General features: G+C 42.8%; 1 protein-coding gene across 7 annotated transcripts in view; it reads right to left on the reverse strand.

The window, feature by feature from the left end:
• The window catches only part of mlip (muscular LMNA-interacting protein), a 179277-nt gene that overhangs the window by 41296 nt on the left and 110001 nt on the right, over nucleotides 1-27980 (reverse strand). For 6 of the 7 annotated variants that reach the window (XM_072251097.1, XM_072251094.1, XM_072251098.1 and 3 more), the window contains 6 exons: nucleotides 24643-26355; nucleotides 21109-21177; nucleotides 11753-11824; nucleotides 11576-11662; nucleotides 11411-11470; nucleotides 2083-2127 (listed from right to left, as the gene is read on the reverse strand). In XM_072251097.1, the coding sequence (XP_072107198.1) occupies nucleotides 2083-2127; nucleotides 11411-11470; nucleotides 11576-11662; nucleotides 11753-11824; nucleotides 21109-21177; nucleotides 24643-26355 (2046 nt within the window). The remainder of the gene's footprint in view (nucleotides 1-2082; nucleotides 2128-11410; nucleotides 11471-11575; nucleotides 11663-11752; nucleotides 11825-21108; nucleotides 21178-24642; nucleotides 26356-27980) is intronic. The other variant, XM_072251100.1, reaches the window with a different exon arrangement.

Here is a 27980-nt window from a genome sequence, read left to right on the forward strand (position 1 = left end):
GAGATCAACTCCATGAGCTTGCAAATGACGGTGGGCTGAAAAGTATGTTTGACATAACATCTCTGCCGGCATTCAGGATCAAAGTCAAGGCTAAATATCCTGAGATAGTCACGAAAGCACTGAAAACGTTGCTTCCATTTCCAACATATCTCTGCAATGAATGCAACAAAAACTAAATTGTGGAATAGACTGGACATAAGGAACCCCCTTCGAGTATCGCTGTCTCCCATCACCCCTCGCTAGAACCGTCTTGTTGCAGGAAAACAAGCCCAGGGCTCTCACTGATTCAGCGATATTGGTCTGTTGCAATGATTTTATATGTTCATACGGGGAAAATATGTGCTGTGTGTTTAATATCCAAACGTTACTTAAAATGTTATGATGCTATTGACTTATAAGTGACTTATACAGTAATTGACATCACTATATTCATGCGAGGAAAATATGCGCTGTGTGTTTAATATTAAATTCGTTAGATAATCCCTTTTAGAAACGAAATTGAGTGTATTAGCCACTTATCACCTATATTCCGGTCATGATTAACAGCCGCCCCCTCCCCCACCACCGAACAGAATCACCAAAAATGATTTGTAGAAAAAAAATTGGCACGTACACACATGCGCACTGGTGCCCACGCAAGGCTTCATGGTCATTGTAGTCTTTCTTGGGGTAAACACAACGTATTTGACTGCTACTCTTGTCCGTTGGCAACCCTCCCCCCGCCCCCAGTCAGCCAGTTCTCAAGAATATTGTCAATAATAAACCGGTCCGCAGTGCAAAAGAGGTTGGGGACCCCTGCTTTACATCACTGAATTACTGCTATGTTAGACTTTACTTTCTCCCTATCAAATTTCATGTTGAACTCAATCTTATCGTAATCACTATCTCCTTGGGGTTCTTTTACCTTAAGCTCCCTCATCACCTCTGGTTCATGATATGACACCCAATCCAGGATTGCTAATCCCCTAGTAGGCTCAACAACAAACTCCTCTAAAAAGCCATCTCATAGGCATTCATCAAACTCACTCTCTTGAGATCCATTACCATCCTGATTTTCCAAATCAACCTGCGTGTTGAAATCTCCTATGACTATCATAACATTGCCCTTCTGACATGTCTTTTCTAGTTCCTGTTGTAATCTATGGTCTACATCCCAGTTACTATTGGGGGGCCTGTATATAACTGCCATCAGGGTCCTTTTACCCTTGCCATTTCTTAACTCAGCCCACAAGGGTTCAACATCTGATCCTATGTCACATCCTTCTACTGATTTGATGCCATTCTTTATCAACAGAGTCATGTCATCCCCTTTGCCTACCTTCCTATCCCTCCAATACAATGTGTAACCTTGGACATTCAGCTCCCAACTACAACCGTCCTTCAGACATGATTCAGTGATGGCCACAACATCATACCTGACAATCTGTAATATTGCAACAAGATCATCCACCTTATTTCTTATACTTCGTGCACTAAGGCATAACACTGAGTACTGTACTTGAGGAGAATGTGAGAAGAAGTAGTATTTGGAGATGCATTAGGCTCAGGGTATCAAAGTTCAGAGTTCATTTCCAGCATCCTCTAGAATAAGCTTTACATCCTTCCTATGAGCACTTAGGCTTCCTGCAGGTGCTCCCATTTCCTTTCACAGTCCTAAGATATACCAATTAGTAGTTAATTGTTCATTGTAAATTGTCCTGTGCTTAGGCTAGGGTTAAATAGGTGGGTTGCTGGGCAGTGTCACTCTTTGGGCTGGAAGGGCCTGTTCTGCATTGTACCTCCAAATTAATTAATTAATTAAACGAGATTGGTGCCTTGGAAGAATGAAGATCCTGAATGACTTGCTTTAGTGGTCATCACACTGAGTTGACCACTTTCTGTACAAACACATTTGCATGCAAGTATTTAAAAAAAAGACAACCTTCCCACGCAGGCACTGGCATGGTTGTTTTTTTGTTGGTTCAGTACATTTGAAATGAAATAAGCACGACCCATTTAAAGCGTGGCACCTTCACCTTTCCTCCATACAAGTCACAAAATGTGTCTGCTCACAACGTACACCCCATACAAAAAAGAACTCACATATTTGGTTTCTCTTCCAGCTGACTTCGGTATGGGACTGATAGACTGGAAATGAAAAAATATTCAAGAATTACCTCACGGCTGAAATGGATAGTAAGGTACACACAAGAGATTCTACAGATGCTGAAAATCTTGATCAACGCACACAAAATGCTGGAGGAACTCAGCAAGTCAGGCAGCATCTATGGAGGGGAATAAATAGACAACATCCTGATGAAGGGCCTCAGCCCAGAACATCGACTGGTTATTCATTTCCATAGATGCTGCCTGACTTGTTGAGTTCCCTCAGCATTTTGTGTGTTATTCAAAATCAGAACTAGTTTTCTTCACTAATCCTTTTCTCCTCTCTACGCCCATGACAGTGTGATTAGGCACAGCTCAAACACCATTGATAAGTTTGCCAAATACACAATTGTTATAGGCAGAATCTCCAATGGTTACAAGAACGTGGACTAGAGTGAGACGGTTCAGCTGGTTGAGTGGTATCGCAACAATAACCTTGCACTCAATGTGGATTTCAGAAAGGGGAAGTCGAGGGAACATACACCAGTTCTCATCAGGGAATCAGCAGTGGAAAGGATGAGCAGTTCCAGGGTGCTAGCATCTCTGAAGATCTATCTTGGGTCCAACATATTGGTGCAATTATGAAGAAGGCATGTCAGTGGCTATACTGAGGTGATCTGGTATGTCACCAAAGACTCAGATTTCTACAGGTGTAACGTGGAGAGCATTGTAAATGGTTGCATCACTGACTGGTATGGAAGGGCCACTATACGGGATCGGAAAAAGCTGCAGAGGGCTTCAAGCTCAGTCAGCTCCATCATGGGTACCAGCCCCTTCAGCATTGAGGACATCTTCAAAAGGCGATGCCTCAAAAAGGCAGCATCCATTGTTAAGGATCCCCCTCACCCAGGACATGCCCTGTCATGACCTTGGCCCATCTGTAGAGTATTCTGAGGGCTCGGAGTTTTTAGTTGGTATGTTTCTTTTGTATTCTCTGCATTTTATTTATTTGAGTTATCAGTATTGTTGTGCTTCAGGTTTTTTATCTGTTACTGTTAGGTCTTCTCTAATTTACACTTGAAATTGTCCTTGGATACTTCCAAATAATTCTCCAAGACTTTGCAGGTGTCCAATTAAGTATCCTTGGGTGTATGTCTCTTACTAAAATGGTTAGAGGTAGATAGATAGGTAGATACTTTATTGATCACAAAGGAAATCATAGTGTCACAGTAGCATTACAAGAGCACAAATATAAATCTTGGAAACAAAGTAGAAAGAATAAAAAATAAGCTACCACTAACGGTCTAACAGGAGGGGCGGGGCAGTTATCACTTCCCTAGCTACAGATTGACTCATTACAGAGTTTAACAGCCGAGGGTCAGAATGACCTCATATAGCGCTCTTTGGAGCAGCACAATTGTCTTACTCTTATTACAAAGTGCTTCTCTGTTCAGCAAGGTGGCATGCAGATTGTGAGAAACATTGTCCAGGATTGCCAGGTGTTTCCATCGGGTCCTTTGTTCTACCACAGCTTCCAGTGTGTCCAGTTTGACTCCTTTCTAATCAGTTTATCGAGCCTGTTGCCATCACCTGTGTTGATGCCATTGCCCCAGCACACAACCGCATAGAAGATTGTGCTGGCTACAACAGACTGGTAGAACATGTGAAGAAAAGGCCTGCATACTCCAAAGGACCTCAGTCTCCTCAGGAAGTAGAGACAACTCTGGTCCTTCTTGTACACAGTCTCTGTGTTGGCGCTCCATTCAAGTCTGTCATCCAGGTGCACCCCAGGTACTTGTAGGTCCTTACCACATCCAAGTCCTCACCATCAATAGTAACAGGGAGAAGTGTAGGCTTAGTCTTCCTAAAGTCCATCACCATCTCATTTGTCTTACTAATGTTGAGCAGCAGATGATTCAGTTTGCACCATTTGTCAAAGCCCTCTATTCACCCTCCCATTCTCCATTTTATACACCCAACTACTGCTGAGTCATCAGAGAATTTTTGCAGATGACATAACTCAGTGTTGTATCTAAAGTTCGAGGTATTCAGGACAAACAGGAAGACAGCCAATACAGTCCCCTGTGAGGCCCCAATGCTGCTTATAGCCATGTCTGACACACAGCTCTGAAGCCACACAAACTGTGGTCTGTCACTCAGGTAGTCCATTATCCAGGAGACAATGGAAGTACAAACTTGCTTTGAATGGAGCTTTTCCCCCAGCAATGAGGGCTGTATGGTATTGAAGGCACTTGAGAAATCAAAAAACATGATCCTCACAGTGCTGTCCTGCTGATCTAAATGGGAGTAGGCTCTGTTCAGCAGATAGGTGGCAGCAACATCAACTCCAATGTGCTCCTGGTAGGCAAACTGTGGGGGACCAGAGGTCAGAGGTGAGCCAGGACCAGCCTCTCTGGAGTCTTCATGATGTACGAGTACAAGTTATTTGTAACTTGTTACAATTCTGGGATTTTGTCGGCTAAGTATGAATTCTTTTATGCTCTGTTTTGTCGGTGCACAAATAAATATCTATTCAATCAAAGCACGCGCACGAGAGAAGGTTTTAACAGTGGTATTCACACTGCAATGAGAGAGACAGAACAATATGCATGCATAGACAACAGATCAAAACTTGGTGCTAATAAGAGGATCATTACTCTAAAAGAAATAGACACATACATTACACTTCCTGCCCCTTTAGATTAATGCAACATAAAACTGCATATGTAACAAAAAATTCAATTTCCCATTCACAAACCATATTCCAAATAAACATGCTTTCACAATAACAGTCCGTAACTAACTTCACAGTTCTAAAGGTTCAGTCTTTTGAGTGGCACTCTTTTTCTTTCGGGATAGCGCCTCTGGGCCTGTGGAGTGGCAAGAGGTTTGGCAAGTGTCTTGTCAATGATAACATCCTCATCACGCCTCTGGACCTGTAAAGTGGCATCAGGTTTGGTAGGTATCTTGTCTAAGACAATGTTTTCAGTTTCCAGTGCCATGTTGCTGTCGGTGACATCATCACCGAGAGGCAAGTCCAGTGACTGTAATGCGTCCATCTTGTTGGATGCAATTGATTCAGGTGTGTTCTTTCAGTTGAGTATCCAGTATCTGGTCCACATGACATCTCCATGTCTGATCTCCAACATCCAACATCCATCAACAGGCCAGTTAGTGTAGCTATCCTACCGGGTGTCCGCTTGTTTTCTCGGTAATCTTCCTGTCCAATCTCCAATCTCCTTGCTGCTTCACCTGGCAAATGACTGAACTATTTATTCTGTACTTCCCTCCGGAGGTCTGGTTTCAGGAGGTCTATGCGAGATCTCAGATTCCTGCTCATGAACAGCATTGCAGGTGTTTGGTTTGACATTGCAGGAACAGAGTTCTGATACACAAAAAGGAAGTTGTCCACCTTCTGCTGTAGAGAAATGCCCTCCTTGTCCATCACTTTAATGGACTTATTGAAGGTTTGGATAAAACTTTCAACTCTTAAACAAAGTAAATCTCATTCAGTAACTTATCAAAGTCTTCGCAAAAATAATCAGTTCTTGCAGAAAATCAAATTTGGATTCTTCTAATGAAAATAAACTTACACATCCAACTGTATAAAATCCTCTGCGCCATTACACATTTCATTCCCGCGCTGGTTCTTCATCTTGGGTGGCTTGCCATCTTGTTTCTTGGTTCATTGGAATGAAATAGTTTATCAACCACAGAAAGCCAGTTCACAAACTTGTACAGAAACTTGACCAAATCCCTTGGTATGATTTTGCAGAACTAATTCCAAACTACACGGTAGGGATTTTAGACACTGGTCTCTGCTGAAATTGGCTCATTATAGCTGCTGCATGCTGTAGCTGTAGCTTCAATAAGTCTTTTATCGCTGCTGTCTCTCCTCCAGGGGTTTGACCCTGAGGGTTTCAAGTTAGTAGGGTAAAGATACTCACTACTAATTCCACTCTTAACAGTTCATGTCTTCAGCTTCTAATCATTGCTGCATTTCTCTCTTTGTCTGTCCTGTGTCCAGTCACACCTCTCCCTCGCATAACGTTTTTCTCAAGTTCTTTTTTTTATATATAAAATTGGTAACCCTCATTTTCATCCCTCCGCAGGTGGAGCTTTCTAACATTACAACTTTGGGTTTAATTAACCTGGGTTACACGTTTGTTGCTGGGTGGTGAGGAGCTGGCTTGAAATGGCTGATATTATTTTTCTTCATAAACAGTTGGAATTCTTCTGACGTACATTGTGGTCTGTGTCACTCCCAATTTATTCAGGTAACCTTTTCTGGTGAAGATAGACCTCAGAGCAGAGACAGTCTTTGCTGAGCTGGTTGATTTCATTGGTATAGCATCCAACCACTTTGAATGAGCATCCACAGCATTCAGAAACATGGAGTCCATGAATGGCCCAACAAAGTCAATGTGTACTCTTTGCCATGGTGATGATGGCCACTCCCACGGGCGTATCAGTATCCATGGGATGCATTTTGAACCTTTTGGCATCCGGAACAGCTTTTGTTCAAGTTTTCAATCTGTTTTTCTATTCCAGGCCACCACACACAGCTCCAGGCGAGACTCTTCATCTTGACTGTACCCAGGTGTCCTTCATGCCGATTTTCTAACACTCTGGTGCGCAGTTTTGAGGGAATCACAACATAAGATTCACACATCAGCGTTCTTTGACATACCGGCAGTTGGTCTCGTCTCACTGAGAACTCTGGAAACATAGGGTTACCATGAGCATGGTGATTTCATAGACTTTTGATAAAGTCAGTTCATTCCTTGTTTCACTTTGTATTTCAGAACTTGCTACCAGCAACTGGTCCACCAATGCAGTGTGGAACACTCCGCTTTGGTCACAGAACCAAGAACTTTCTTCTTCAGTTGCCAGTAGTGAAAGATGTGACAATCCATCAGTGTTGCTGTGTTGTTTGGTACCCTTGAACTCTATGTCATAAGAATGGGCCCCAAGGAATAGTGCCCAACATTGTAACCGGGTAGCAGTCATCACCGGAATTCCCTTCCTGGGATTGAAAATGGACACAACGGGCTGGTGATCTGTCACTAGTGTAAACTTTTGTCCGTAGAGGTAGTGGGGGAACTTCTTTATTCCACATGGAAGACTAAGGGCTTCTCAGTCGATCTTTGAGTTGTTGCATTCTATGCTTGTCAGTGATCTTGAAGCAAATGTAATCAGGCATTCAGATCGATCCTTCATAATGTGTGACAAAACGGCTCCAATGCCATAAGGGGACGCATCGCACGCCAGTCTGATGGGCATGGATGGGTTATAATGGGTAAGCAGTTCATTGGACATTAATATCTCTTTGTTTCCTTGAATGCTTTTCCACATCTTTCTGACCATTCCCACTTTGCTCCTGTATGTAACAGTGCATTCAATGGATACAGCACTGTAGCATGGCCCAATCACTCCCTTCAGCCTTGGAGAGAATTCCAGATGCCTCCAAGCTCTGAAGTTTAGCATTCTCTTTAGGATGTAGTGCATAAGGCACTGGACACACTTCATGGTATCTTGGTTTTGCTGTTTCTTCCAGTTCAATTCTAGCCTCGTACCTTCGAGTTTACCAGTCCTCCTCTCAAACACCTTCTTATTAGTATTAAGTAGCTATGCCAGTAGTATTAAGTAGCTCTGATGAGCGTGCTACCATTTGGGCTGCCACTGCCTGTTGATGTCATGCTGAGAGCTTTGACTGGGTGCCAGTCTAATTGGATTTTTAAACACAAAATACTCTGCAGATGCTGGGGTCAGTTATGGAGTCCTGACGAAGGGTTCCGGCCCGAAATGTCGACCGATCTTTTCCACTGATGCTGCCTGACCTGCTGAGTTCCTCCAGCGTGTTGTGAGTGTTGCTAGTTGGATTTTTCTCAGCCATTCACATCCAAAAAGTGCTGGCCCTCCACTTTTCAATACACAAGTGATTTTTTCTTTGCACTAACAGTCATTTGCATCATGGGAGGATTTGCCACGTCAATAACATCTTTGGCTTTTTGCACCATTCAGGGACATTTTGTGAATTTCACATTCTAACCTCCTTTTCAGTAGTTCAGCTGCATCCTTTGCTGCAGTCTCTAATAATATTACAATGGTCAGTGCCCATTCTAAGTTTAGGTCTCTTTCAGATAATAGCTTTTTTGAGTGCTTTGACTATGTATGCCACATACAAGCCTGTCCCTTAATGCATCAGAAAGTCACAGTACCGTGAAAGTCTGTGCAGTTTTGCAATGTATTCAGAAATGCTTTCATCTTTTGACTAGTTCCTTTTGTAAAATCTAAATCTCTCAGCTATTACCAGCAGTTTAGGACTCAAGTGACTTTGTAAAATTGTATCAATTTCATCTTTTGTCTTGCTTGCTGGCTTTTCAGGGGTTGCTAGGTTATGCGAGAGACTGTGCATTCTTGGGACCATTAAGCTAAGAAGTGTAGGGGCTTTCTTTTGCTCCTCCATGTTGTTCACGTTACAATGCAGTCCCACCCTCTCAATATATTACTCCTAGCCTTTATTAGCACTATCAAATTTATCAACTTTCCCAAGTGAAGCCATCGGCACGTTATTTTCATTTTAAATTCAGCGTGTCTTTCATTATTACTCACGCGTTCCTTTGTTAGTGTCTGTGACAGCTTTTTTATGCTGTTTAACTCTCACTGTCTTGTCCCATAACTGTCAGTGTAGTTGGTGATATTTTCTGATATTCAGGTTTGTACTCGTCACCAATTTGTTATGTCTATGCAAACAACTACATATCAATTAAATAAAAGCACGCACGTGGGAGATGGCTTTAACTTCTGTATTCACAGTGCAATGAGAGAGAGAGAGAGAGAGAGAATAATGTGCATGCATAGACAACAGCACATGCACAGACAACAGATCTATACATAATGCGAAGGAGATGGGGGAGCCATTGCTCTAAAAGAAACAGATCCATACATTATACCTTGGAGAGTATTTAAAGGGGCAGTGCTCATCCATAGAAACCATAGAAAAACTACAGCACAGAAACAGGCCTTTTGGCCCTTCTTGGCTGTGCCGAACCATTTTCTGCCTAGTCCTACTGACCTGCACACGGACCATATCCCTCCATACACCTCCCATCCAAGTATCTGTCCAATTTATTCTTAAGTGTTAAAAAAGAACCCGCATTTACCTCCTCGTCTGGCAGCTCATTCCAAACTCCCACCACTCTCTGTGTGAAGAAGCCCCCCCCCAACAATATTCCCTTTAAACTTTTCCCCCCCCACCCTTAACCCATGTCCTCTGTTTTTTTTTCTCCCCCAGCCTCAGTGGAAAAAGCCTGCTTGCATTCACTCTATCTATACCCATCATAATTTTATATACCTCTATCAAATCTCCCCTCATTCTTCTACACTCCAGGGAATAAAGTTCTAACCTATTCAACCTTCCTCTGTACCTGAGTTTCTCAAGTCCCGGCAACATCCTTGTAAACCTTCTCTGCACTCTTTCAACCTTATTAATATCCTTCCTGTAATTTGGTGACAAAAACTGAACACAATACTCCAGATTCGGCCTCACCAATGCCTTATACAACCTCATCATAACATTCCACCTCTTATACTCAATACTTTGATTGATAAAGGCCAATGTACCAAAAGCTCTCTTTACGACCCTATCTACCTGTGACACCACTTTTAGGGAATTTTGTATCTGTATTCCCAGATCCCTCTGTTCTACTGCACTCCTCAGTGCCTTACCATTTACCCTGTATGTTCTATCCTGGTTTGTCCCTCAGAGACTCGATTGTCCTGATCCATGCTTCGTGAAGTTCTAGCCGAGTTGTTCTGAGTTATCTCAGACCTTGTAAGTTCTACAGTTTTGTCTTGACTCTTTTGTGAATAAAGCTCCTAGTTTTGTTTTACCCTTCTGAGTCTCTGTGAGATCCTGCACTTGGGTCCGAAGATGTAACGAGACAAAACCCTCTTCTCATTGCTACAATCGGGGAGGAGATACAGGACTCTGAGGACACATGCGAAAAATTCAAAGTTGAAGTTCAAAGTAGATCTACTATCAAAATATCTATACTGTATAGAACCTTGAGGTTAGTCTTCTTGCAGGAAGCCACAAAATGAAGAAACACAATAGAGCTCATAGAAAATAACCCATGCAACAATGTCTGTTAAGCACCCAATGTGCGAATCAAAAACAAATGGTGCAAACAATTATAAAAAGTAAATAAATAACACACAGAACATGAACTGCAGAGTTCACAAAAGTAAATCTGCAGCCACAGAGCCAGTTTAATGAGTGAAAACAGTCCAGGAGCCTGATTTGTTGGCTGAAAACTCAACATGTTAGGAACAGCTTCTTCCCCCCAACCATCAGATTTCTGAATGAACAATGAACCAACCCACGAACACTATCTCACTATTTTTTGCTCTCTTTCTGAATTTACTAATAGATTAGATTATGAGGACACTCAGTCCTCATTTGTTGTCATTTAGAAATGCATGCATTAAAAAAGTGATACACTGTTCTTCCAGAGTGATATCACAAAAAAAAACAGGACAAACCAAAGATTAACACTGACAAAACCACATAATTATAACATATAGTTACAGCAGTGCAAAGCAATACCATAATTTGATAAAGAGCAGACCATGGGCATGGTAAAAAAATTCTCAAAGTCCAGTCGACTCCCGGTAGTCCTGATAGCAGGCGGCAAAAGGGAGAAACTCTCCCTGTCATAAACCTCCAGGCGTCGACAACTGCCGATGCATTAGAAGCACCCGACCATAGCCGACTCTGAGTCCGTCCGAAAACTCTAAGCCTCTGACCAGCCCCTCCGATACAGCCTCTCTGAGCACCATCCTCTGCTGAGCGCTTCGACCCCATCCCAGCCGCCGAGCAACAAGCAAAGCCGAGAACTTGGGGCCTTCTCCTCTGGAAATTCTGGATCACACAGTAGCAGCGGCAGCGAAGCAGGCATTTCAGAAGTTTCTCCAGATGTTCCTCCGTGCTCTCACGTCTGTCTCCATCAAATCAGAATTGTGCACGGTCCCCTACTTGACAGATAACAGATATTCACCGGAGTGGCCGCTGCGCGCTGCGTCGTGCTGCCAACTTCTCCTTCTCCATCTTAAGTGTGATTTTATTAAGTGCAAATAAGTGATTTTATGATTATACTGCACTGCCTCTGCTAAACAACAAATCTTATGATATACGTATGCCAGTGATATTAAACATAGTTCTGATTCTGATTGTAATTTTCTGTAAATAATGTTTCAGTACAAAGCGACAGGTCAGCAGTTTTTCCTAAGTTCTGTATATCATGCAATATCACTCACGTACTTTGTGGGCTTCAGAATCCAGCAGTTTCGCCGGGGATCTGAGACTGGAACTTGTGCAGCGCTGGAATGGAGTGAAATGGAAGGATACAGTTAAACAATCATGCACATTTGATGAGGAGAGGACATGAGAAAACAAAATAGATGTTTGATCAATTCGTTATCTTACTGATGGCAATGGATCCTCCAGTACTTGCTCAATAGTGGCATACAGTTCCTCGGACTGCTGCCTGAGACTTCCAGGCTCATAAAGGAACTGTGCAAGGATAATCAATGTTAGACACAGTGACCATAAAAGCATTAAAGATAAAGCAAGTACTGTTGATTAACAGTCCATAAATCATACCTGTGAATGTATTTCCTTTGATGTGCTTTGTGTTGTAGTTTCTCCCAAGTCACTGACTGCTTCGTCGATGGCCTATAAAGATTCATGATTGTTATTCTTCAGTATAAAGGAGAACAAAATGATTGCTACTCCAGATCCGATGGAGCATAAAAAATGCAATAAGCATAATTAACACAATAATAATAATTAATAAATAACATAATAATAATTATGTTATAATACATATAATAATAATTAATAAATAACATGATTGAAGTTTCCTATGATTATGAAGAGATTGCCTAGATTCTTGTTTTGTAGAGGTCTGATGATACCATAAAGCACTCCCAGTGAGTTCCAGTATTGAAAGGAAAAGTAACATCTTCATCAATAACACTCAAAACAGCCAGTGAACATGAAAGTCTATGCTGATAAAAATAATGTTGTATTTCAGTTGTTTCTTCAGTGGTGAATCTGCAGAATTCATTGCCACAGGCCAAGTCACTGGGTATATTTAAGGTGCAGGTTGATAGGTTCATGATTAGTAAGGGTGTCAAAGGTTATAGTGAAAAGGCAGGAGAATGGTTTTGAGAGGGATATTGATTAAATGTGGAGCAGACTCAAGGGGCCGAATGGCCTAATTCTGCTCCTATGCTCTCAACCTCTCACCCACACAATGGGCACAATTTACAATCTCTCTATTTCCCTCCACAGACGCCGCCTGACCCACTGAGTTCCTCCAATGTTTTATGCATAGCTCGAGATTCCAGCACCTGCAGTCTCTTGTGTATCTATCTCAAAAAATCTTCACTGGTATTGGTGTTGGGTTGTTATTGTCACACATTCTGAAATACAGTGGAAAGCTTTTGTCTGCATGCTCTTCACTTTTGTGGACAATTCATGCACTAAGTAGAACCAGTTCAAAGGTTTGGGGCATAGATAGAGTGAACACACGTAGTCTTTTTCCCAAGCATTAGGGAATCTAGAGGACATAAGTTTAAGATGAGAGAGAAGAGGTTTATTTTTATTTTATTTTATTTATAAACAGCGTAGTACAGGCCCTTCCAGCCCACTGAGCCGCACCACCCAGCAACACACCTATTTAACACCCGCCCAATTACAGGACAATTTACAATGACCAATTAGCCTTCTAAGCAGTATGTCTTTGGACTTTAGGAGGAAACCGGAGCACACGGTCACAGGAGAACATACAAACTCCCTACAGATGGTGCAGAATTGAACTTTGAAGTCCAGAATTCCCCAAGCTGTAATAATGTTGTGCTAACCCCTAGAGTACCATATCATCCCAAGTAATAGGAATAGGAACTTGAGGGGCAACATTTTTACACAAGGTGTGGTATGTACATGGAATGAGCTGGTAAAGGAAGCGGTTAAGAGAGGTACATTAGCAACTTTTAAAAGTTAGTTGGAACTGTGCATGAACAGGAAATGTCTAGCTTATGGGCCAGACCGGAAAATGGGACCAGCTTAGATAGGCATCTGATGAAGAGTCTTGACCTGTAATCTTGACAGTTTATTCCTTTCCATAGATACTGACTGACCTGCTGAGTTCCTCCAGCATTTTGAGCGTGTGATTATGGATTTCTAGCATCTGCAGAATCTCTTGCATTTATATTCAGCATCTTGGTTAGTATGAATTGGTTGTAAAAAAAAGGGTTGGTTTCTGTGCTGTATCACTCTATAACATTGTTAACACGTGTGAATAAGAGAAGCTTCCCCACAGCAGATTTGATGTTGTTTTGGAAGAAGCCACTCAGTGGCAATAAACGTTTTAAAAAATCTCTTCTGGTACATCGACCTTATGTGCTTGCTTCACAAGCTCAGTGCAAGTGAGCCTACTAAATATCTATCTATCACAACGAACTGCATCATGTGCTTTCCAAATACGGTGGATTCCGATTAACTGGGACACATCCAGACCAGTTAATGCTGCTGCCCCATTTAGCCCATGTTTCATGGAAATAGTTAAAAAAAAGTATAAAGAAGATAAACTACCATTTAATTGAGTAACAAATTGTGTATCTAAATGAAATACAGAACAATTTTGAAACAATCAATACTAGTACAGTACTAGTTCCGAATTGTTATTGATGGAGTAATTCATTTGGCATACCGGTATGTTGTCACTTTCTTTTGATTAAATGTAAATCAACAAAATCAGCGCAGACACCTGGGGCAGATAATGGACTGCCTTTACAGAATGCTCTCAATGATTGCATCCTCCAAATACTCATTTTCATTGCAACATTCAAGATGATTATCAATATCTTCAAATCCTTCATAGTTCCTAACTTGCTGAAATAGTGAAATTGTTTCATTTTCACACCTGACCATTTCTGACATCACCAAGCCTGAATGCTTGAAACCACAGTGAGCAAAGCAGCTCCGAATTATCATAATTATTTGTGTTTTATATTTATAATTAATTTAGATCACTTTGTAGAGATCTGTTTTCACTTTGACACAAGAGAGTCTTTTTCTGCTGATCAGTGTAAAAAAAAAGCCAAATTAAATCCACTGTGATTCAATGTTGTAAAACAATAGAACAGGAAAACTTTCGGGGGGGAGGGGGTTGAATACATTTTATGGGCACTGTTTAGTAGACACAGGGTGGTGATTGAAGGGGCCAGTAGCTGAAGGTCTGTGATGAGTGGTGTTCCACAGGGATCTGTAACTGGGACCTCTGCTGTTCAAGATGCATACAAATGATCTGGATGAAAATGTAGATGTATGGGTTAGTAACTTTGCAGATGATACAGAAGGGTCTCAGCTCAAAACGCCAACTGCTTGTTCATTTCCGTGGATGTTGCCTGACCTGCTGAGTTCCTCCAGCATTTTGTGTGTGTTGCCAGAGATTGGTGGTATTGTGGGTAGTGCAGAAGACTGGCAAAGAATACAATGGGATATGTATCAAGTAGTGGGTAGTTACTCCATATGTCACTACTACAGGACATGACGACCCTTCCTTACACAAGTCCCAGGCTCAGCTGGCTCCGGCTGACTGTACCCGGTATGGGCCCCCATCCAGGGTTACGGATCCCACTGCCTTGTGGATATCTTTGAGAGAAGAGAAGGCTAAGGAGTAAACCCTACACAAATCCGGAGTGGAGCCCCTAAGGTGGTTAGATGATGTATCACGTCACCTCCCGGCAGCTCCTGCAGTCAAGCTGATGCCAAATGTACTGCTTCACATTCCTTTGGACCACGTCCACGAGGCCGAGAGGGAGATCTTGATGTCTGGGCAGCCCAGGATCTCCACATTCTTCGCCCAGGTCTGCGCCCCGGATGGGCGCATCCATTGTCTACTTAGAAAGACAGAGCCATGAGAAAAGATATCAGTTGCAGATAAAGGTGGAGAAATGCCAGATGGAGTTTAACCCAGACAAATAAATGTGAAGTGGTGTACCTAGGTAGGTCAAATGTAAAGAGACAGTACACCATTAAGGGCTTTAAAAGTGATGCTGAGCAGAGGGACCTTGGGGTCCAAATTCATGGCTCCATGAACGCGGCTACACAGGTTGATAGGATGGTGAAGAAGGCTTATGGCATGATTGCCTTTACTAGTCGAGGCACTGAGTTCAAAAGTCAGGAAGTTATATTGTGGCTTTATAAAGCTCTAGCTGGATCCATCTGGAGTATTGCATACATTTCTAGTCACCCCATTACAGGAAAGATGTGGAGTCTTTGGAGAGGATGCAGGATGCTGCCTGGGTGAGAGGATGTGTACTATAATGAGAGGCTGGACAAACTTGGGTTGTCTTCTCTGCAGCGCCAAAGGCTGAGGGGAGATCTGATAGAGCTTTATAAGGTTATGAGAGGCATAGACGCAGTTGACAGACAGTATTTTTTCCCTGAGGTTGAAATGTTTAATACCATAGGATATGTTTTTAAGGTGAGAGGGGATACACTTAAAGGAGGTGTGAGGGCAACTCTTTTTCCACAGAGTGTGGAGGGTGCCCAGGTCATAACAGAGGCAGATACATCAGGGAATTTTAAGAGAAGTTTAGATAGACACATGAATGTGAAGGAAATGGGAGAATATGGATATTGCATAGGCAGAGAGATTGGCTTAGTTAGCTATTTGGTTAATTTAATTGATTCTGCATTAGATTGTGGGCCAAAGGTCTTGTTCTGGTTCTATGCTGTTCTATGTTCCATGTTCTGTATTCCACTTCATAGCAAAAATGAAAACAATATTGACAAATATAGGAAACCAGAGGTCCATGAGCTACTTCTCATCAGGGGATCAGAGGAGGAGAGTGTCATCAACATTAAATTCCACAGTGTTGTCATTTCGTGTCATTACATTCCACAATGCTTACAAAGCTCTCCTTCACCCAGCTTTTGGAAAACCAGATCACTCTTCAATCCTGCTTTTGCTGACGTACAGGCAGAAGCTGAAACAAGAGGCGGCCATGGTTAAAACTGTCCACTGTTGGTCCTACTAATCGGCCTCCATGCTGCAGGATTGCTTCAATGACATCGACTGGAATGTCTTCCATGATGAGGATGTCTCCGAGTTCACGGATGGAGTCAAGTGCATCGACCGATGTTGTCCCCCAGAAGTCAGTCAGGGTCTTCTCGAAACAGAAACACCGGACCAATAGTTCCGTGCGAGCAGCACTTACTACGCGACACAGAGCTGACACTGCCGGCAATCAGCAGGAGTTCAAGAAAGGTAGCTATCTAGGTTGTGAAACAACAATACAGGGACAAGATTGAGTCAAGATTCACAATGAATAGCACACGTAACTCCTGGCGAGGGTTGCAGACCATTGCAGACTTCAAAGCCAAACGTAGTGGTGCCTCCAGCACCGTGGCCTCTGTCCCAGATGAGCTCAATTGCCTTTACGCTCAGTTCGATGTCACTAACTCTGAGCCTCCAAGGAAAGCCACCACTGCAACCTGCAACCTGGTCATCTCTGGGGATGAGGTACACAGATGTTTCCAATGGGAGGACAGTCACAAGACTGCAAGACAGGATGACATCCCAGGGCGAGTACTCAGACAACTGGCAGGTGTGTTGACAGACTTTTTAATCTCTCCCTCTCCCAGTGTAGAGTGCCCTCCTGCTTCAAAACATCCACCATTGTCCCTGTACCAAAAAAGACCAAGGCAACATGCCTGAAAGACTGGGGTCCTGTCACACTCACCTCAATAATAAGCCAATACTTTGAGAGGGTGGTCAAGGATTACATCTGCAGCATGCGACCACCCAAAATGGAACCCCTACAATTTGCCTACCCACACAACCGATTGACAGACGATGCAATAGCCACAGCTCTACATACCGCCCTTACACATCTGGAGAAGAAGGATGCTTATGTGAGAATGCTGTTCTTGGATTACAGTTCAGCATTCAACACCATAGTTCCATTGAGGTTCGACAGGAAGCTCAGAGACCTTGGCCTTGACCCTGCCTTGTGTAGCTAGATCCTGGACTTACTGTCAGATCGCCGGCAGGTGGTAAAAGTGGGCTCTCTCACCTCCACTCCTCTGACTCAACACGGGAGCCCCTCAGGTCTATGTACTAAGTCCCCTCCTTTACTCCATGTATACCCATGACTGTGTCACCACCCACAGCTCTATTCTGCTAATTAAATTTGCTGATGATACTACATTGTTTGGCTTAATCTCAAACAATAACGAGGTGGCCTACAGGGAAGTCATCTCCCTGACACAGTGAAGTCAAGAAAAAAATCTCTCCCTCAATGTTGCAAAAACAAAGGAGCTGGTTGTGGGCTACAGGAGGAATGGAGACGGACTAACCCCTATTGACATCAATGGATCTGGGGCTGAGAGGGTTAACAGCTTCAAGTTCCTCGGCATCCATATCACTGAGGACCTAACGTGGTCTGTACATAACAGCTCCTCTTTCACCTCAGACAGTTGAGGAAGTTTGGTATGGGCTCCCAAATCCTAAGAGCTTTCTGCAGGGCCACTATTGAGAGTGTCCTGACTAGCTGCATCTCAATTAATCGCAGGATTCTGCAGAGAGTAGTGTGGACAGCCCAGCACATGTGTCGTTGTGAATTTCCCATGATTCAGGACATTTACAAAGACAGGTGTGAAGAAAGGGCCCGTAGGATCACTGGGGACCCGAGTCACCCCAACCACAATCTATTCCAATTGCTACCCTCCGGTAAACAGTACTGCAGCATAAAAGCCAGGACCAACAGACTCCAGTACAGCTTCTTCCACCAGGCCATCAGACTGATTAACTCATGCTGATTTGAGTGTATTTCTATGTTACATTGACTGTTCTATTTATTATAATTTATTATAAATTACTATGATTGCACATTGCACATTTAGACAGAGATGTAATGTAGATTTTTATGCGTCATGTATGTGAAGGATGTAAGAAATAAAGTCAATTCAATTAATTATGCATGTCCTGGGGTCAGCACTTAAATGCATTTAGGAAGAAAGTATGTCAGCGCCTCTAAAGTATGTCAGACTCAGCTTCTAACTTCAATAGACTAATTTCTATAGATATATGATGGAGAGTATATTGACTGGTTGCATCACAGCCTGGTATGCAAACCTCAATGTCTTTGAATGGAAAATCCTGTAAAAGGTAATGGATAAGGCCTGATCTATCACAGGTAAAGCTCTCCCCATCACTGAGCATTTCTACAGAGATCATTGTTGCAGGAAAGCAGCATCCATCATCAGGTACCCCCACCAACCAGGTCATGCTCTCTTCTTGCTGCTACCATCAGGAAGAAGGTACAAAAGCCTTAGGACTCACTCCATCAGATTCAGGAGCATTTCTTACCCCTCGGCCATCAGGCTCCTGAACCAGAGGGGATAACTTCACTCAACTTCACTTGTCCCATCACTGAACTCTTCCCACAACCTATGGACTCCCTTTCAAGGACCCTTCATCTTATGTTCTCCATATTTACTGCTTGTTTATTTATTTATTATTATTACTTCTGTTTTCCTTTCTCTCTTCTTGTATTTGCAGAGTTTGTTATCTTTTGCTCATTGGTTGTCTGTCCTTTTGGTGTGGTCTTTCATTGACTTTATTTTGGTTATTGGATTTATTGAATATGCTCACTAGAAAATGTATGGAAGGGTTGTATATGGTAGCATATATATATTTTAATAATAAATTTACTTTGAACTTTGAGAAAATGAAGTATATTGAAAAGGTCAAAGAATAGTACAAAATGAATGGTAAAAGACATCTCAACACAAGTTGACTTAATTAAGTATTCATCCCCCTATGTTCAGCTCAAGAATATTTCTCCCTGGAAACTACTGGCAGCAAATGGCAACCAACAATGGAATAAGCTGGTAACACTCAATTTAAGACAACTGTATATTTGAATGAGCTTCTGTAATACTAATAAACTCTCTTTTCTCTCTCTCTCTCTCTCTCTCTCTCTCACACACTCTCCCTTCCTCTCTCTCCCCCACTTCCTCTTCCTCCTTCCCTCTTTCCCTCTCTCCCTCTCACTTGTCAATTTTGTGTGTTTTTGATGCCATTTGAAACAGCACGATGGAAAAACACATAGGAAAAGTGTGGTTACTCTATCAAGTGATTTTTGTGCATTTTCTGACTGATGAACGAAACTGCCTTAAGGATGCCTGTACGTGTACATTATCCAGGGACAGACCTTCGTAACTCCAGAGGGAGTGTCGAGGAGAGCCATTATACTGCTACCTGGAGTGGAGGACTTTAGACTCGGGGAGAGATCAGATAAGCTAGGCTTGTTTTCTCTGGAGCATAAAAGACTGAGGAGTGGCCTGTTAAAGAATATAAAGATAGCACTGTGGCATAATGGGCAGCTAGCATAACGCTTTACTGTGCCAGCAATTAGTGTTCAGTTCCCGCTGAGATCTGAAAGGAGTTTGTACACTCTCCCTGTGACTACGTGTGTGTTTCCACTGGGAGCTTCAGTTTCCTCCCACATGTACAGCTTAGGGTTAGTATATTGTGGCCATGTTATCCAGACGCCAGGAGCATTGGGATAATTGTGGGCTACCCCCAGCACAACCTCAAACTGCACTGGTCGCTGAGGCAAGCAATGAATTTTTCTATATGTTTTGATGTACATGTGACAAGTAAACCAAATCTTTAATTATGAGAAGCATAGACAGGGTAGACAATCAAAATCTTTGCTAGGGATATCAAAAATAAGAAGGCATATGTTTAAGCTGAGAGGAAGGAGTTTGGAAGGAAATCTGGCAGATGAGCATTTTACACAGAGAGGGGTTGATATCTGGGACGTGGTGGAATTAGACACAATTAATAAGTTTGAGACATTTAGACAGACGGTTAAATAGACAAAGTACAGGTGGATATGGACCTGATGCCTTTCTCTGTGGACTGGAGGAGGAGGAGCCTTAATTGGGTGTAAATGTGATAGGAGGCATAGATCAAGAGGACAGTCAGCACATTTTTCCCATTGTGGAAATGGCTAATGCCATAATTTTAAAGTGATTGGAGGAAAGTATAGGGGGGATGTCAGAGGTAAGGTTTTTTAGCACGGGAAGTGGTGAGTGTGTAGAACCCCCTGCCATGGATGGTGGTAGAGGCAGGTAAATTAGATCTTAGATAAGCACATGGATGATAGAAAAATGGAGGCTATGTAAGAGGGGAGAGTTAAAAGATTAAAAGGTCAGCACCACATTGTGGGCTGAAGGGGCTGTACTGTGCTGTAATGTTCTATGTAAGGATTAGGACCTGATGCAAGAGAGAAGAGCTGGAGTAGGAACCAGTGGGGAAGGGGAGTGCCACAGTAGCACGATTCTATTACAGCTCGAGGCGTTCCGGAGTTCAGCCTTCAATCCCAGCGCCATTTGTAATGGAGTTTGTACGTTCTCCCCATTAATGTGTGAGTTTCCTCCAGGTGCTCCAGTTTCCTCCCACAGTCCACACTACCGGTTAGTAGGTTAACTGATCATTGGAGATTGTCCCTAGGTTAGGGTTGAACAGGTGTGTTGCTGGGTGGTGCAGCCCATTGAGCCGGAAGGGCCTGTTCCGTGCTGCATCTCTAAATAAGTAAAAAGAATAAAATGGTGAAAGTGACCAAGATACACACTCTCTCTTAAAACTTCAGCTACGTGATTCAAGTTGTGACGAAACTAAAAGACAACTGAGTAATACATTTAGATTCGGTGTCTCAGATGGATCCAACTGAACAGATAAAACCAAGAGGATATTCAGCTTAGCACAATTATTCATTCGCTAATGGTATTGTTCACTTTGACACTGGCTTAGTCATTTACTGAATGACTGAAAGGTTCACCCTTTGTTATCATCAGCAGCCATCATCAATTTGATTTACTATCTATGCTTATAGCTTGTACTACAAAAGAGCGGTTTTTCAACTGGCTCTGACCTTCTGATCCAGTAGTAGTGTGTTGGTCGGTATTGCTGCAAAAGCCTTGTAACTTGACTTGATCTTGTACTGTAAAAGGCAAGAAGAAAAGGATGAAAAGATGAAGTGGGCAGGGAAAGCAAGAGATACAGAAAAGAAAAACAGCAAAAAAGGAATTACTGCAGAACAGAGATGATCATTGGTTTTAATAGATTATAGCACTAGATTCGAATGAAGTGCTGAGTACAGACAGGGTTAATGCAAGCAGGCTTTTTCCACTGGGGTTGGGTAAACTAGAGGTCATGAGTTAAGGGTGAAAGGGGAACCTGAGAGGGATCTTCTTCACTCAGAAGGTGGTGAGAGTGTGGTACAAGTTGCCAGTGGAAGTAGTGGATTGTACGATAGGTACAATTTCAACATTTAAGAGACGTTTGATAAGTACATGGATGGAAAGGGTAGGGATGGCTATGATCCAGCTGCAGCTCAATGGTATTAGACAAAATAACATTTCAGCATGGACTCAATGGGCTAATGGGCCTGTTACTGTCCTGTACTGTCTATGACTCTATGACAGGGGTCAAAAATGTGGTAAGCCTCAAATTCATTAACAGTAATCTTTGGTTTCATTCATGGTTGAGGAATGGATGGCAGTGAATCAAAGAGTCTGCACTGCAAATTTATTTTACCATTACCTTCAATGACAAACCTTTTTAAATGTCACATGAAATGAAGCAAGGGACTTTTCATTGAAATTTCCAAGAAAAGCATTAATATAGGAACCTCATTCATGTACTGAAAGGTGACAAGTCCAACGTAGATAATCTATAGCCCGTCTGTAAAAGGAAGAGGTTGGACATGAAACACCAACAGACACTCCAAAGACCTTATCCTTGAGAGGGGAAGGATCTTTGAAGACTGGTTGCACCTGGGGACAACTTAGCCAGGATAGAGGACTCTGGTGAGTTGCTGTCGATGGCCTGTGCCCAGTAGAGGTGAGGGACATAAGTAAGTTTATACTGAAGAATAACAATAAACAATGTTGAAATGACTGAGACTGATCTTATGTTCATAATTAATTTGCAACCATCCCCAATGTCGGATTTTCTTTCAGGAGAAATCACCCTGTTTAACATGGGTAAAGATCCTAAAGTTTTTGCTCTCTCAGCTCTGTGAACGGACCTAGTTTCCCAGACAACTAAATGTCTGCTGCAAATTACTCCAACCTTCTTCGACTCACAGTCAGCAAAAGCTCTGTTATAGAAAACACAAAGCTTTTTTCAATTAAATTGTTTCAGTTATTTACAAGTCTTCTTTGGATCAAAACCTAAACTTTACTTCACCATTTTGTTTTTGATCTTATCTCCCTAGCTCTCACATTACCATATCTTGTTTCCTGTGCATGATCATTTATTTCTCCAAGTTTCCCCCTCCACCTTGCTCTTTTTTCCCATTCCTCATTATAATTCCCTCTTACCCTTTCTCTTCTCCTCACCTACCCATTACTTCCCACGGGTGCCTCTTCTCCCATGGCCCTCCCTCCTCTCCTGGCAGATTCCTTCTACTTCAGCCCTTTACCTTTTCCACCTCTCACCCCCCAGCTTCTCACTGCATTCCCAACCTCCTAGCTTCCCCCTATCCAGTTTCACCTAGCACCCACCAGCTTGTCCTCCTTCCCCCTCCCCACATTCTTATCCCTTTCCTTTCCAATCCTCATAAAGGATCTCAGCCTGATACATCAACTGTCTATTTATAGATGTTGCCTGACCTGCTGAGTTCCTCTAACATTTTCTCTGGATTTCCAGCATCTGCAGAAACTCTTGTGTTTATGGCACAATACAGAAACCACCTGCTATATTGTTTCCTGCTGTATTATTGAAAAGGGAGTTTCCAATCTCTTTATTTTTGCACAGTACTTTTTTCACAGAAAAACTCATAGAGTTTCTGGCCCAATTTGCCCATGCTGACTGTGTTGCCTAGCTACCTAGTCGTATTTCCCCTCTTTTGGCCCATAGGCATCTAACTCTCTCCTATCCATATACTTATCCAGATGGCTTTTAAATGTTGCTAACGTACCCACCTCGACCATTGTTTCTGGCAGCTTATTCCAAATGCTGTACACACCACCCTTTGTGTGAAGAAGCTGCCCCCGATGTCCCTTTTTAAATCTCTCACCTCTGACCTTAAACGTCCAACCATTTGTTTTTAGCCTCCCCTCCCTGGGAAAAAGACTACATGGATACACTGTGTCTATGCCACTCATGATCTTATGTACAGTCCCTCTATCAGGTCACCCTGCAATCTCCTACATTCTAGGGAGTAAAGACCTACACAACCACAACATTGCAATGATTTTTTTGAGGCACAGGGAAGAGCTTAGCTTTCTGAGTTTCACTGTCAGGGCGTTTGGCATGCTGGCCTTCATCAGTCAGATCACTCAGCATGGGAGTTAGGAAGTTAGGAAGTTATGTTGGCGTAATATAAGATATTGATGAGGCCACACCTGGAGTATTGTGTACAGCTTTAGTCACTCTGTTATAGGAAAGATGCTCTTCAGCTATAAAGAGTGTAGAAAAGATTTTCCAGGATGTTGCCTGTATTTAGGGTCCTGAGTTATAAGGAAAGGTTGTGTAGACTATGTGTTTACTCCCTGGAATGTAGGAGATTGCATGGTCAGTCGGAGATTGATCATGAGTGGCATAGACACATGGAGGTGTGTAAGATCATGAATGGCACAGACACATAGTCAAAGTCTGCATTCTTTCTGGCTGAATAGCATCTTTCCTATAAGAGGTGACCAAACCTGTATACAGTACTCCAGGAGTGGCTCATCAGTGTCTTACATAACATCAACACAACGCGTTAACTCCCATGCTGACTGATGAAGGCCAGTGTGCTTCACGCCCTGTCTACCTGTGACGTTCAGAAAGCTAAGCTCTTCCCTATGCCTCAGAAAATCAATGCAGTGTGAAATGGTTCCTTGCTGGTTAATTAAAACATTTGAAGCACAATCAAAAGTAGTTTCAGGTGCTATTAGTGGTCAAATTGTGGGTTTTCTCCAGGTCCTCCAGTTTTCTCCCACGATCGAAAGACATACCACGGAGGCTAATTGGTCACTGTAGATTGTTCCGTGATGAGGTTAATCGGGTTTACTGGGGGTTTCTCGGGCGGCATGGCTCAAAGGGCCCGAAGGGCCTCCTACTAAATAAATAAACAAAGCACTATTCACACTGGATCTTGAAACCATAGCAATACAGTATTTAAATGCTGCCTTACAACAGATGAACACCAAACAATCCCAAATCATTAAAATCCTGAATTTAACACCAATAATCAAGACATCACAAGTGTCAAATATAAAACTCAGTGGGGTTTCCATTTCTAAGAATTAGTTAAAAAGGAAACGTAGTTATTTAGTTTGAATTAAATCAGAACAAGACAAATTTATATAATATTTCATGCAGATAAGTCGAATGCAGGCAAGGCAGAAAAGGTCACTCAAAGAGAACAGTTTTCTTCATTATTTGTAACATGCAAAAGAAAGAGAGATGCAAGTACCTGTTGTTCGGGTTTCTTAGTCTCGGTGGGACGGGACAGAAATTGTGTTGGAGAAAATGTGCCCGATCTGGGAGTGGGTGATGATGGTGGAGGGGGTTTTACAGGATCAGGCAGCGGTGTGTGAGTGCTGGGGTTAGAGAAATGTCCTGCAGATTGAGCTGAAGGATTAACAGTGCCATTGAATTTAGCAAGAGGAGAAGGCTGGCGAGAAAGCTGCTGTGGAATAGGGGGTTTCGGTGAGCAAGAGTAATGCAAGGCAGTGGAATAGGAGCCAGGCTTCAACGGAGACAAATGAGGAGAGGTCTGGTTTCGTGTGGGTGAACTTCTAGAAGGATTAATATTTGAAGGAGTGGGCTTATTGGAAACAGAAGAGGAGGAAGAGAACAAATTCACCAGAGTAGATGAAGAAGATGAGGGTGGAGAAGGTGACGTAGACTGTTCTAAGGTGGGGAGAGTATTGAAGGAGCTGGTAGAAACAGAAACTGAAGAGCTTGTTGTACTCAGTGAAAGACGGTCAAACTTTCCAGGGCAGTAATTCAAGTTTGAGATTCGAGAGGTGGGAGGAGTCCTGAGAGACCTCCTAGAGGGCAGAGGGCATTCCTGTTCCTGTCGAATGGGAGGTCGGGGTGACAAAGAAGGTACTGGGCCAGGAGAAAGAACTCTATGGATTGGGGATGGAGAGTGGGGTGAAATAGGGGGCTTTGAGTCATGACACAATGAGGATAGCATGGGAGTCGAGTTGGCTGACTTCAAGGGACCAGCTTTGTGCTTTGCAGAAGGGCGAGGTGATGGGGTCTGAGCTCTCTCTCTTGAACTATTTCGAGACCTTTTAGATAAAGGCATAGAAGAGGAATGAAAGGAAGATGCTGCCAGCGTTGGGAACAGCGGAGAGGCAGGGGACCTTGGCAAGACCGAAGAAACATCTTCGGCCTTTCTGGAGGAGACCTGGAAGGAAGCCCCTGGCATCGGAGAAAATGTCCTGGCTCTTTGACAGGGAGGAGATGCATGTGAAGTTTGAGAAGTTGGAGATTTGACGGAAGATCCAGAGCCAATGGTGTGGACAGATGTGTTGGAGGAAACTATTGTCGATTGCCCTGAGGATTCTGATGATACTGGAGTTAGCTTTCCAGATCTTAAAATTGAAGTTAGCAATGACAACTGGGTTGGAGGAGAGGACACCTCACTGGATTTTGCAGAATTCGCGTGCAGACAAGAAGAGTCAGCCATTCTGGAACAGTGACAAGATGGCAACGGAGAGATGGGAGTAAGGAAATTCTGGCTGGAAGAACAAGGTGAATGTTGAACACATGTTGAGGAATCCACAGTGGACCTTGAAGAGGGCAGGGATGAAGATGACCAGACTGGAGATGAATGCAAATCACTGCAGCTCATAAAGTCTGGTAGGGATAGAGGGTAGGGAAGAGAAGCCGCTTTAGAGATCGTAACAGAGGGGTTGAAATGGGAGAGGGACTTGGTATGAAGTGCTGAAGGTAAAGAGCTAGAAGATAAAAGGGAATTCTCAGTGGTGGACAAGAAACTGGACCGGGACAAACTAGAAGATTTCTTTTCTGTGTTTTGATTGGAAACAAAATGAAGTGCAGATTTATTCAATGCAGGTGGAAGGCAAGCGTGTCTCTTGTCAGTGGGAGTGCTATCTCCATTCTGAATTGTGGACGTTAGTAGATGGATACCGGCACTATGAGGAGAACAAGACTGTAAAGAGTGAGAAAAGGAAAGAAAATAAGTTACAGAAGCAATAATGATAAAAAAAAAGTACGCATATAAGGCCATAAGATATAGGAGCAGAATTAGGCCAATTGAGTCTGCTCTGCCATTCCATCATGGCTGATTTATTATCCCCCTCAATCCTAATCTCCTGCCTTTTCCCCATAACCTTTGATGCCATGACTAATCAAGAACCTATTAATCACCGCTGTAAATATACTCAATAACCTTGTCTCCACAGCCGTCTGTGGCAAGGAATTCCACAGATTCACCACCAACTGGCTAAAGAAATTCCTCCTCATCTCTGTTCTAAATGGATATCCCTCTATTCTGAGGCTGTGCCACTGGTCCTGGACTCACCCACTGTAGGAAACATCCTCACCCTAACCATCTGTGTAGGCCTTTCAATATTCAATAGGCTTCTATGAGATCCAGTGAGCTCAAACTTCAGCAAGTACAGGCCCAGGGCCAACAAACATTCCTCTTACGTCATTCTCAGGATCATTTCCGTGTACCTTCTCTGGACCCTCTCCAATGCCAGCGCATCTTTTGCTTAGATAAGGGGCCCAAAACTGTTCACAATACTCCATGTGCAGTCAGACCAATGCCTTATAAACCCTCAGCATCTCATCCTCGCTCTTGTATTCTAATCCTCTCGAAATGAATAATAACTTTGCATTTGCTTTCCTTACCACTCACTCAAACTGCGAGTTACCCTTTAGGGACTCTTGCACAAGAACTCCAAAGTTCCCTTGCATCTCTGATTTTTTTTTTCTCCGCATTAGAAAATAATCCACACTTTTATTCCTTCTACAAAGCGCATGACCATACACTTCCCTACACTGCATTCCATCTGTCACCTCTTTCCCCATTCTCCCAATCTGTCCAAGTCCTTCTGCAGACTCCATGCCTCCTCAATTCTACCAGCCACTCCTCCTGTCGTTATATTGTGTGCAAACCTGGCCACAAAGCCATCAATCCCATCATCCAAATGGTGACAAGAAGTGGTCCCAATACTGAGCCCTATATAATCTATATAACCAAATACATTTCCACTCAGTGATCTCTTTTCAAAATGCCAGCTTTCTTTTCATAAGCCCATAAGCCAGGAACAGAATTAGGCCATTCGGTCCATTAAGTCTCCTTCACCATTCCATCATGGCTGATTTTTTAAATCGCTCTCAACCCCATTTACCTGCCTTCTCCCATAACCCTTGATATCTTTATTAATTAAGAACCTATCAAACTCCACTTTAGATAGACCCAATGTCTTGGCCTCCACTGCCATCTATGGTAATGAATTCCACAGATAGGCCATCTTCTGGCTAAAGGTATTCCTCTTCATCACTGTTCTAAAAGGAATATCCTATTCTGAGGCTCTGTCCTCTCGTCCTCGATTCTTCCACAATTGGAAACATCATTTTCACGTCCACTCTATCTCAGCCTTTCAATATTGGATAAGTTTCAATGAGATCACCCCATCATTCTTCTAACCTCCAGTGGGTACAGGCTCAGAGGTATTAAATGTTCCTCACACATTAACCCTTTCATTCCTGGAGTCATTCTCATAAGCCTCCTCTGGACCCTTGCCAATGCCAGCACATCATTTCTTA

This window comes from Mobula birostris, chromosome 2 (genome assembly GCF_030028105.1).
Source record: "Mobula birostris isolate sMobBir1 chromosome 2, sMobBir1.hap1, whole genome shotgun sequence".
NCBI classification, from domain to species: domain Eukaryota; kingdom Metazoa; phylum Chordata; class Chondrichthyes; order Myliobatiformes; family Myliobatidae; genus Mobula; species Mobula birostris.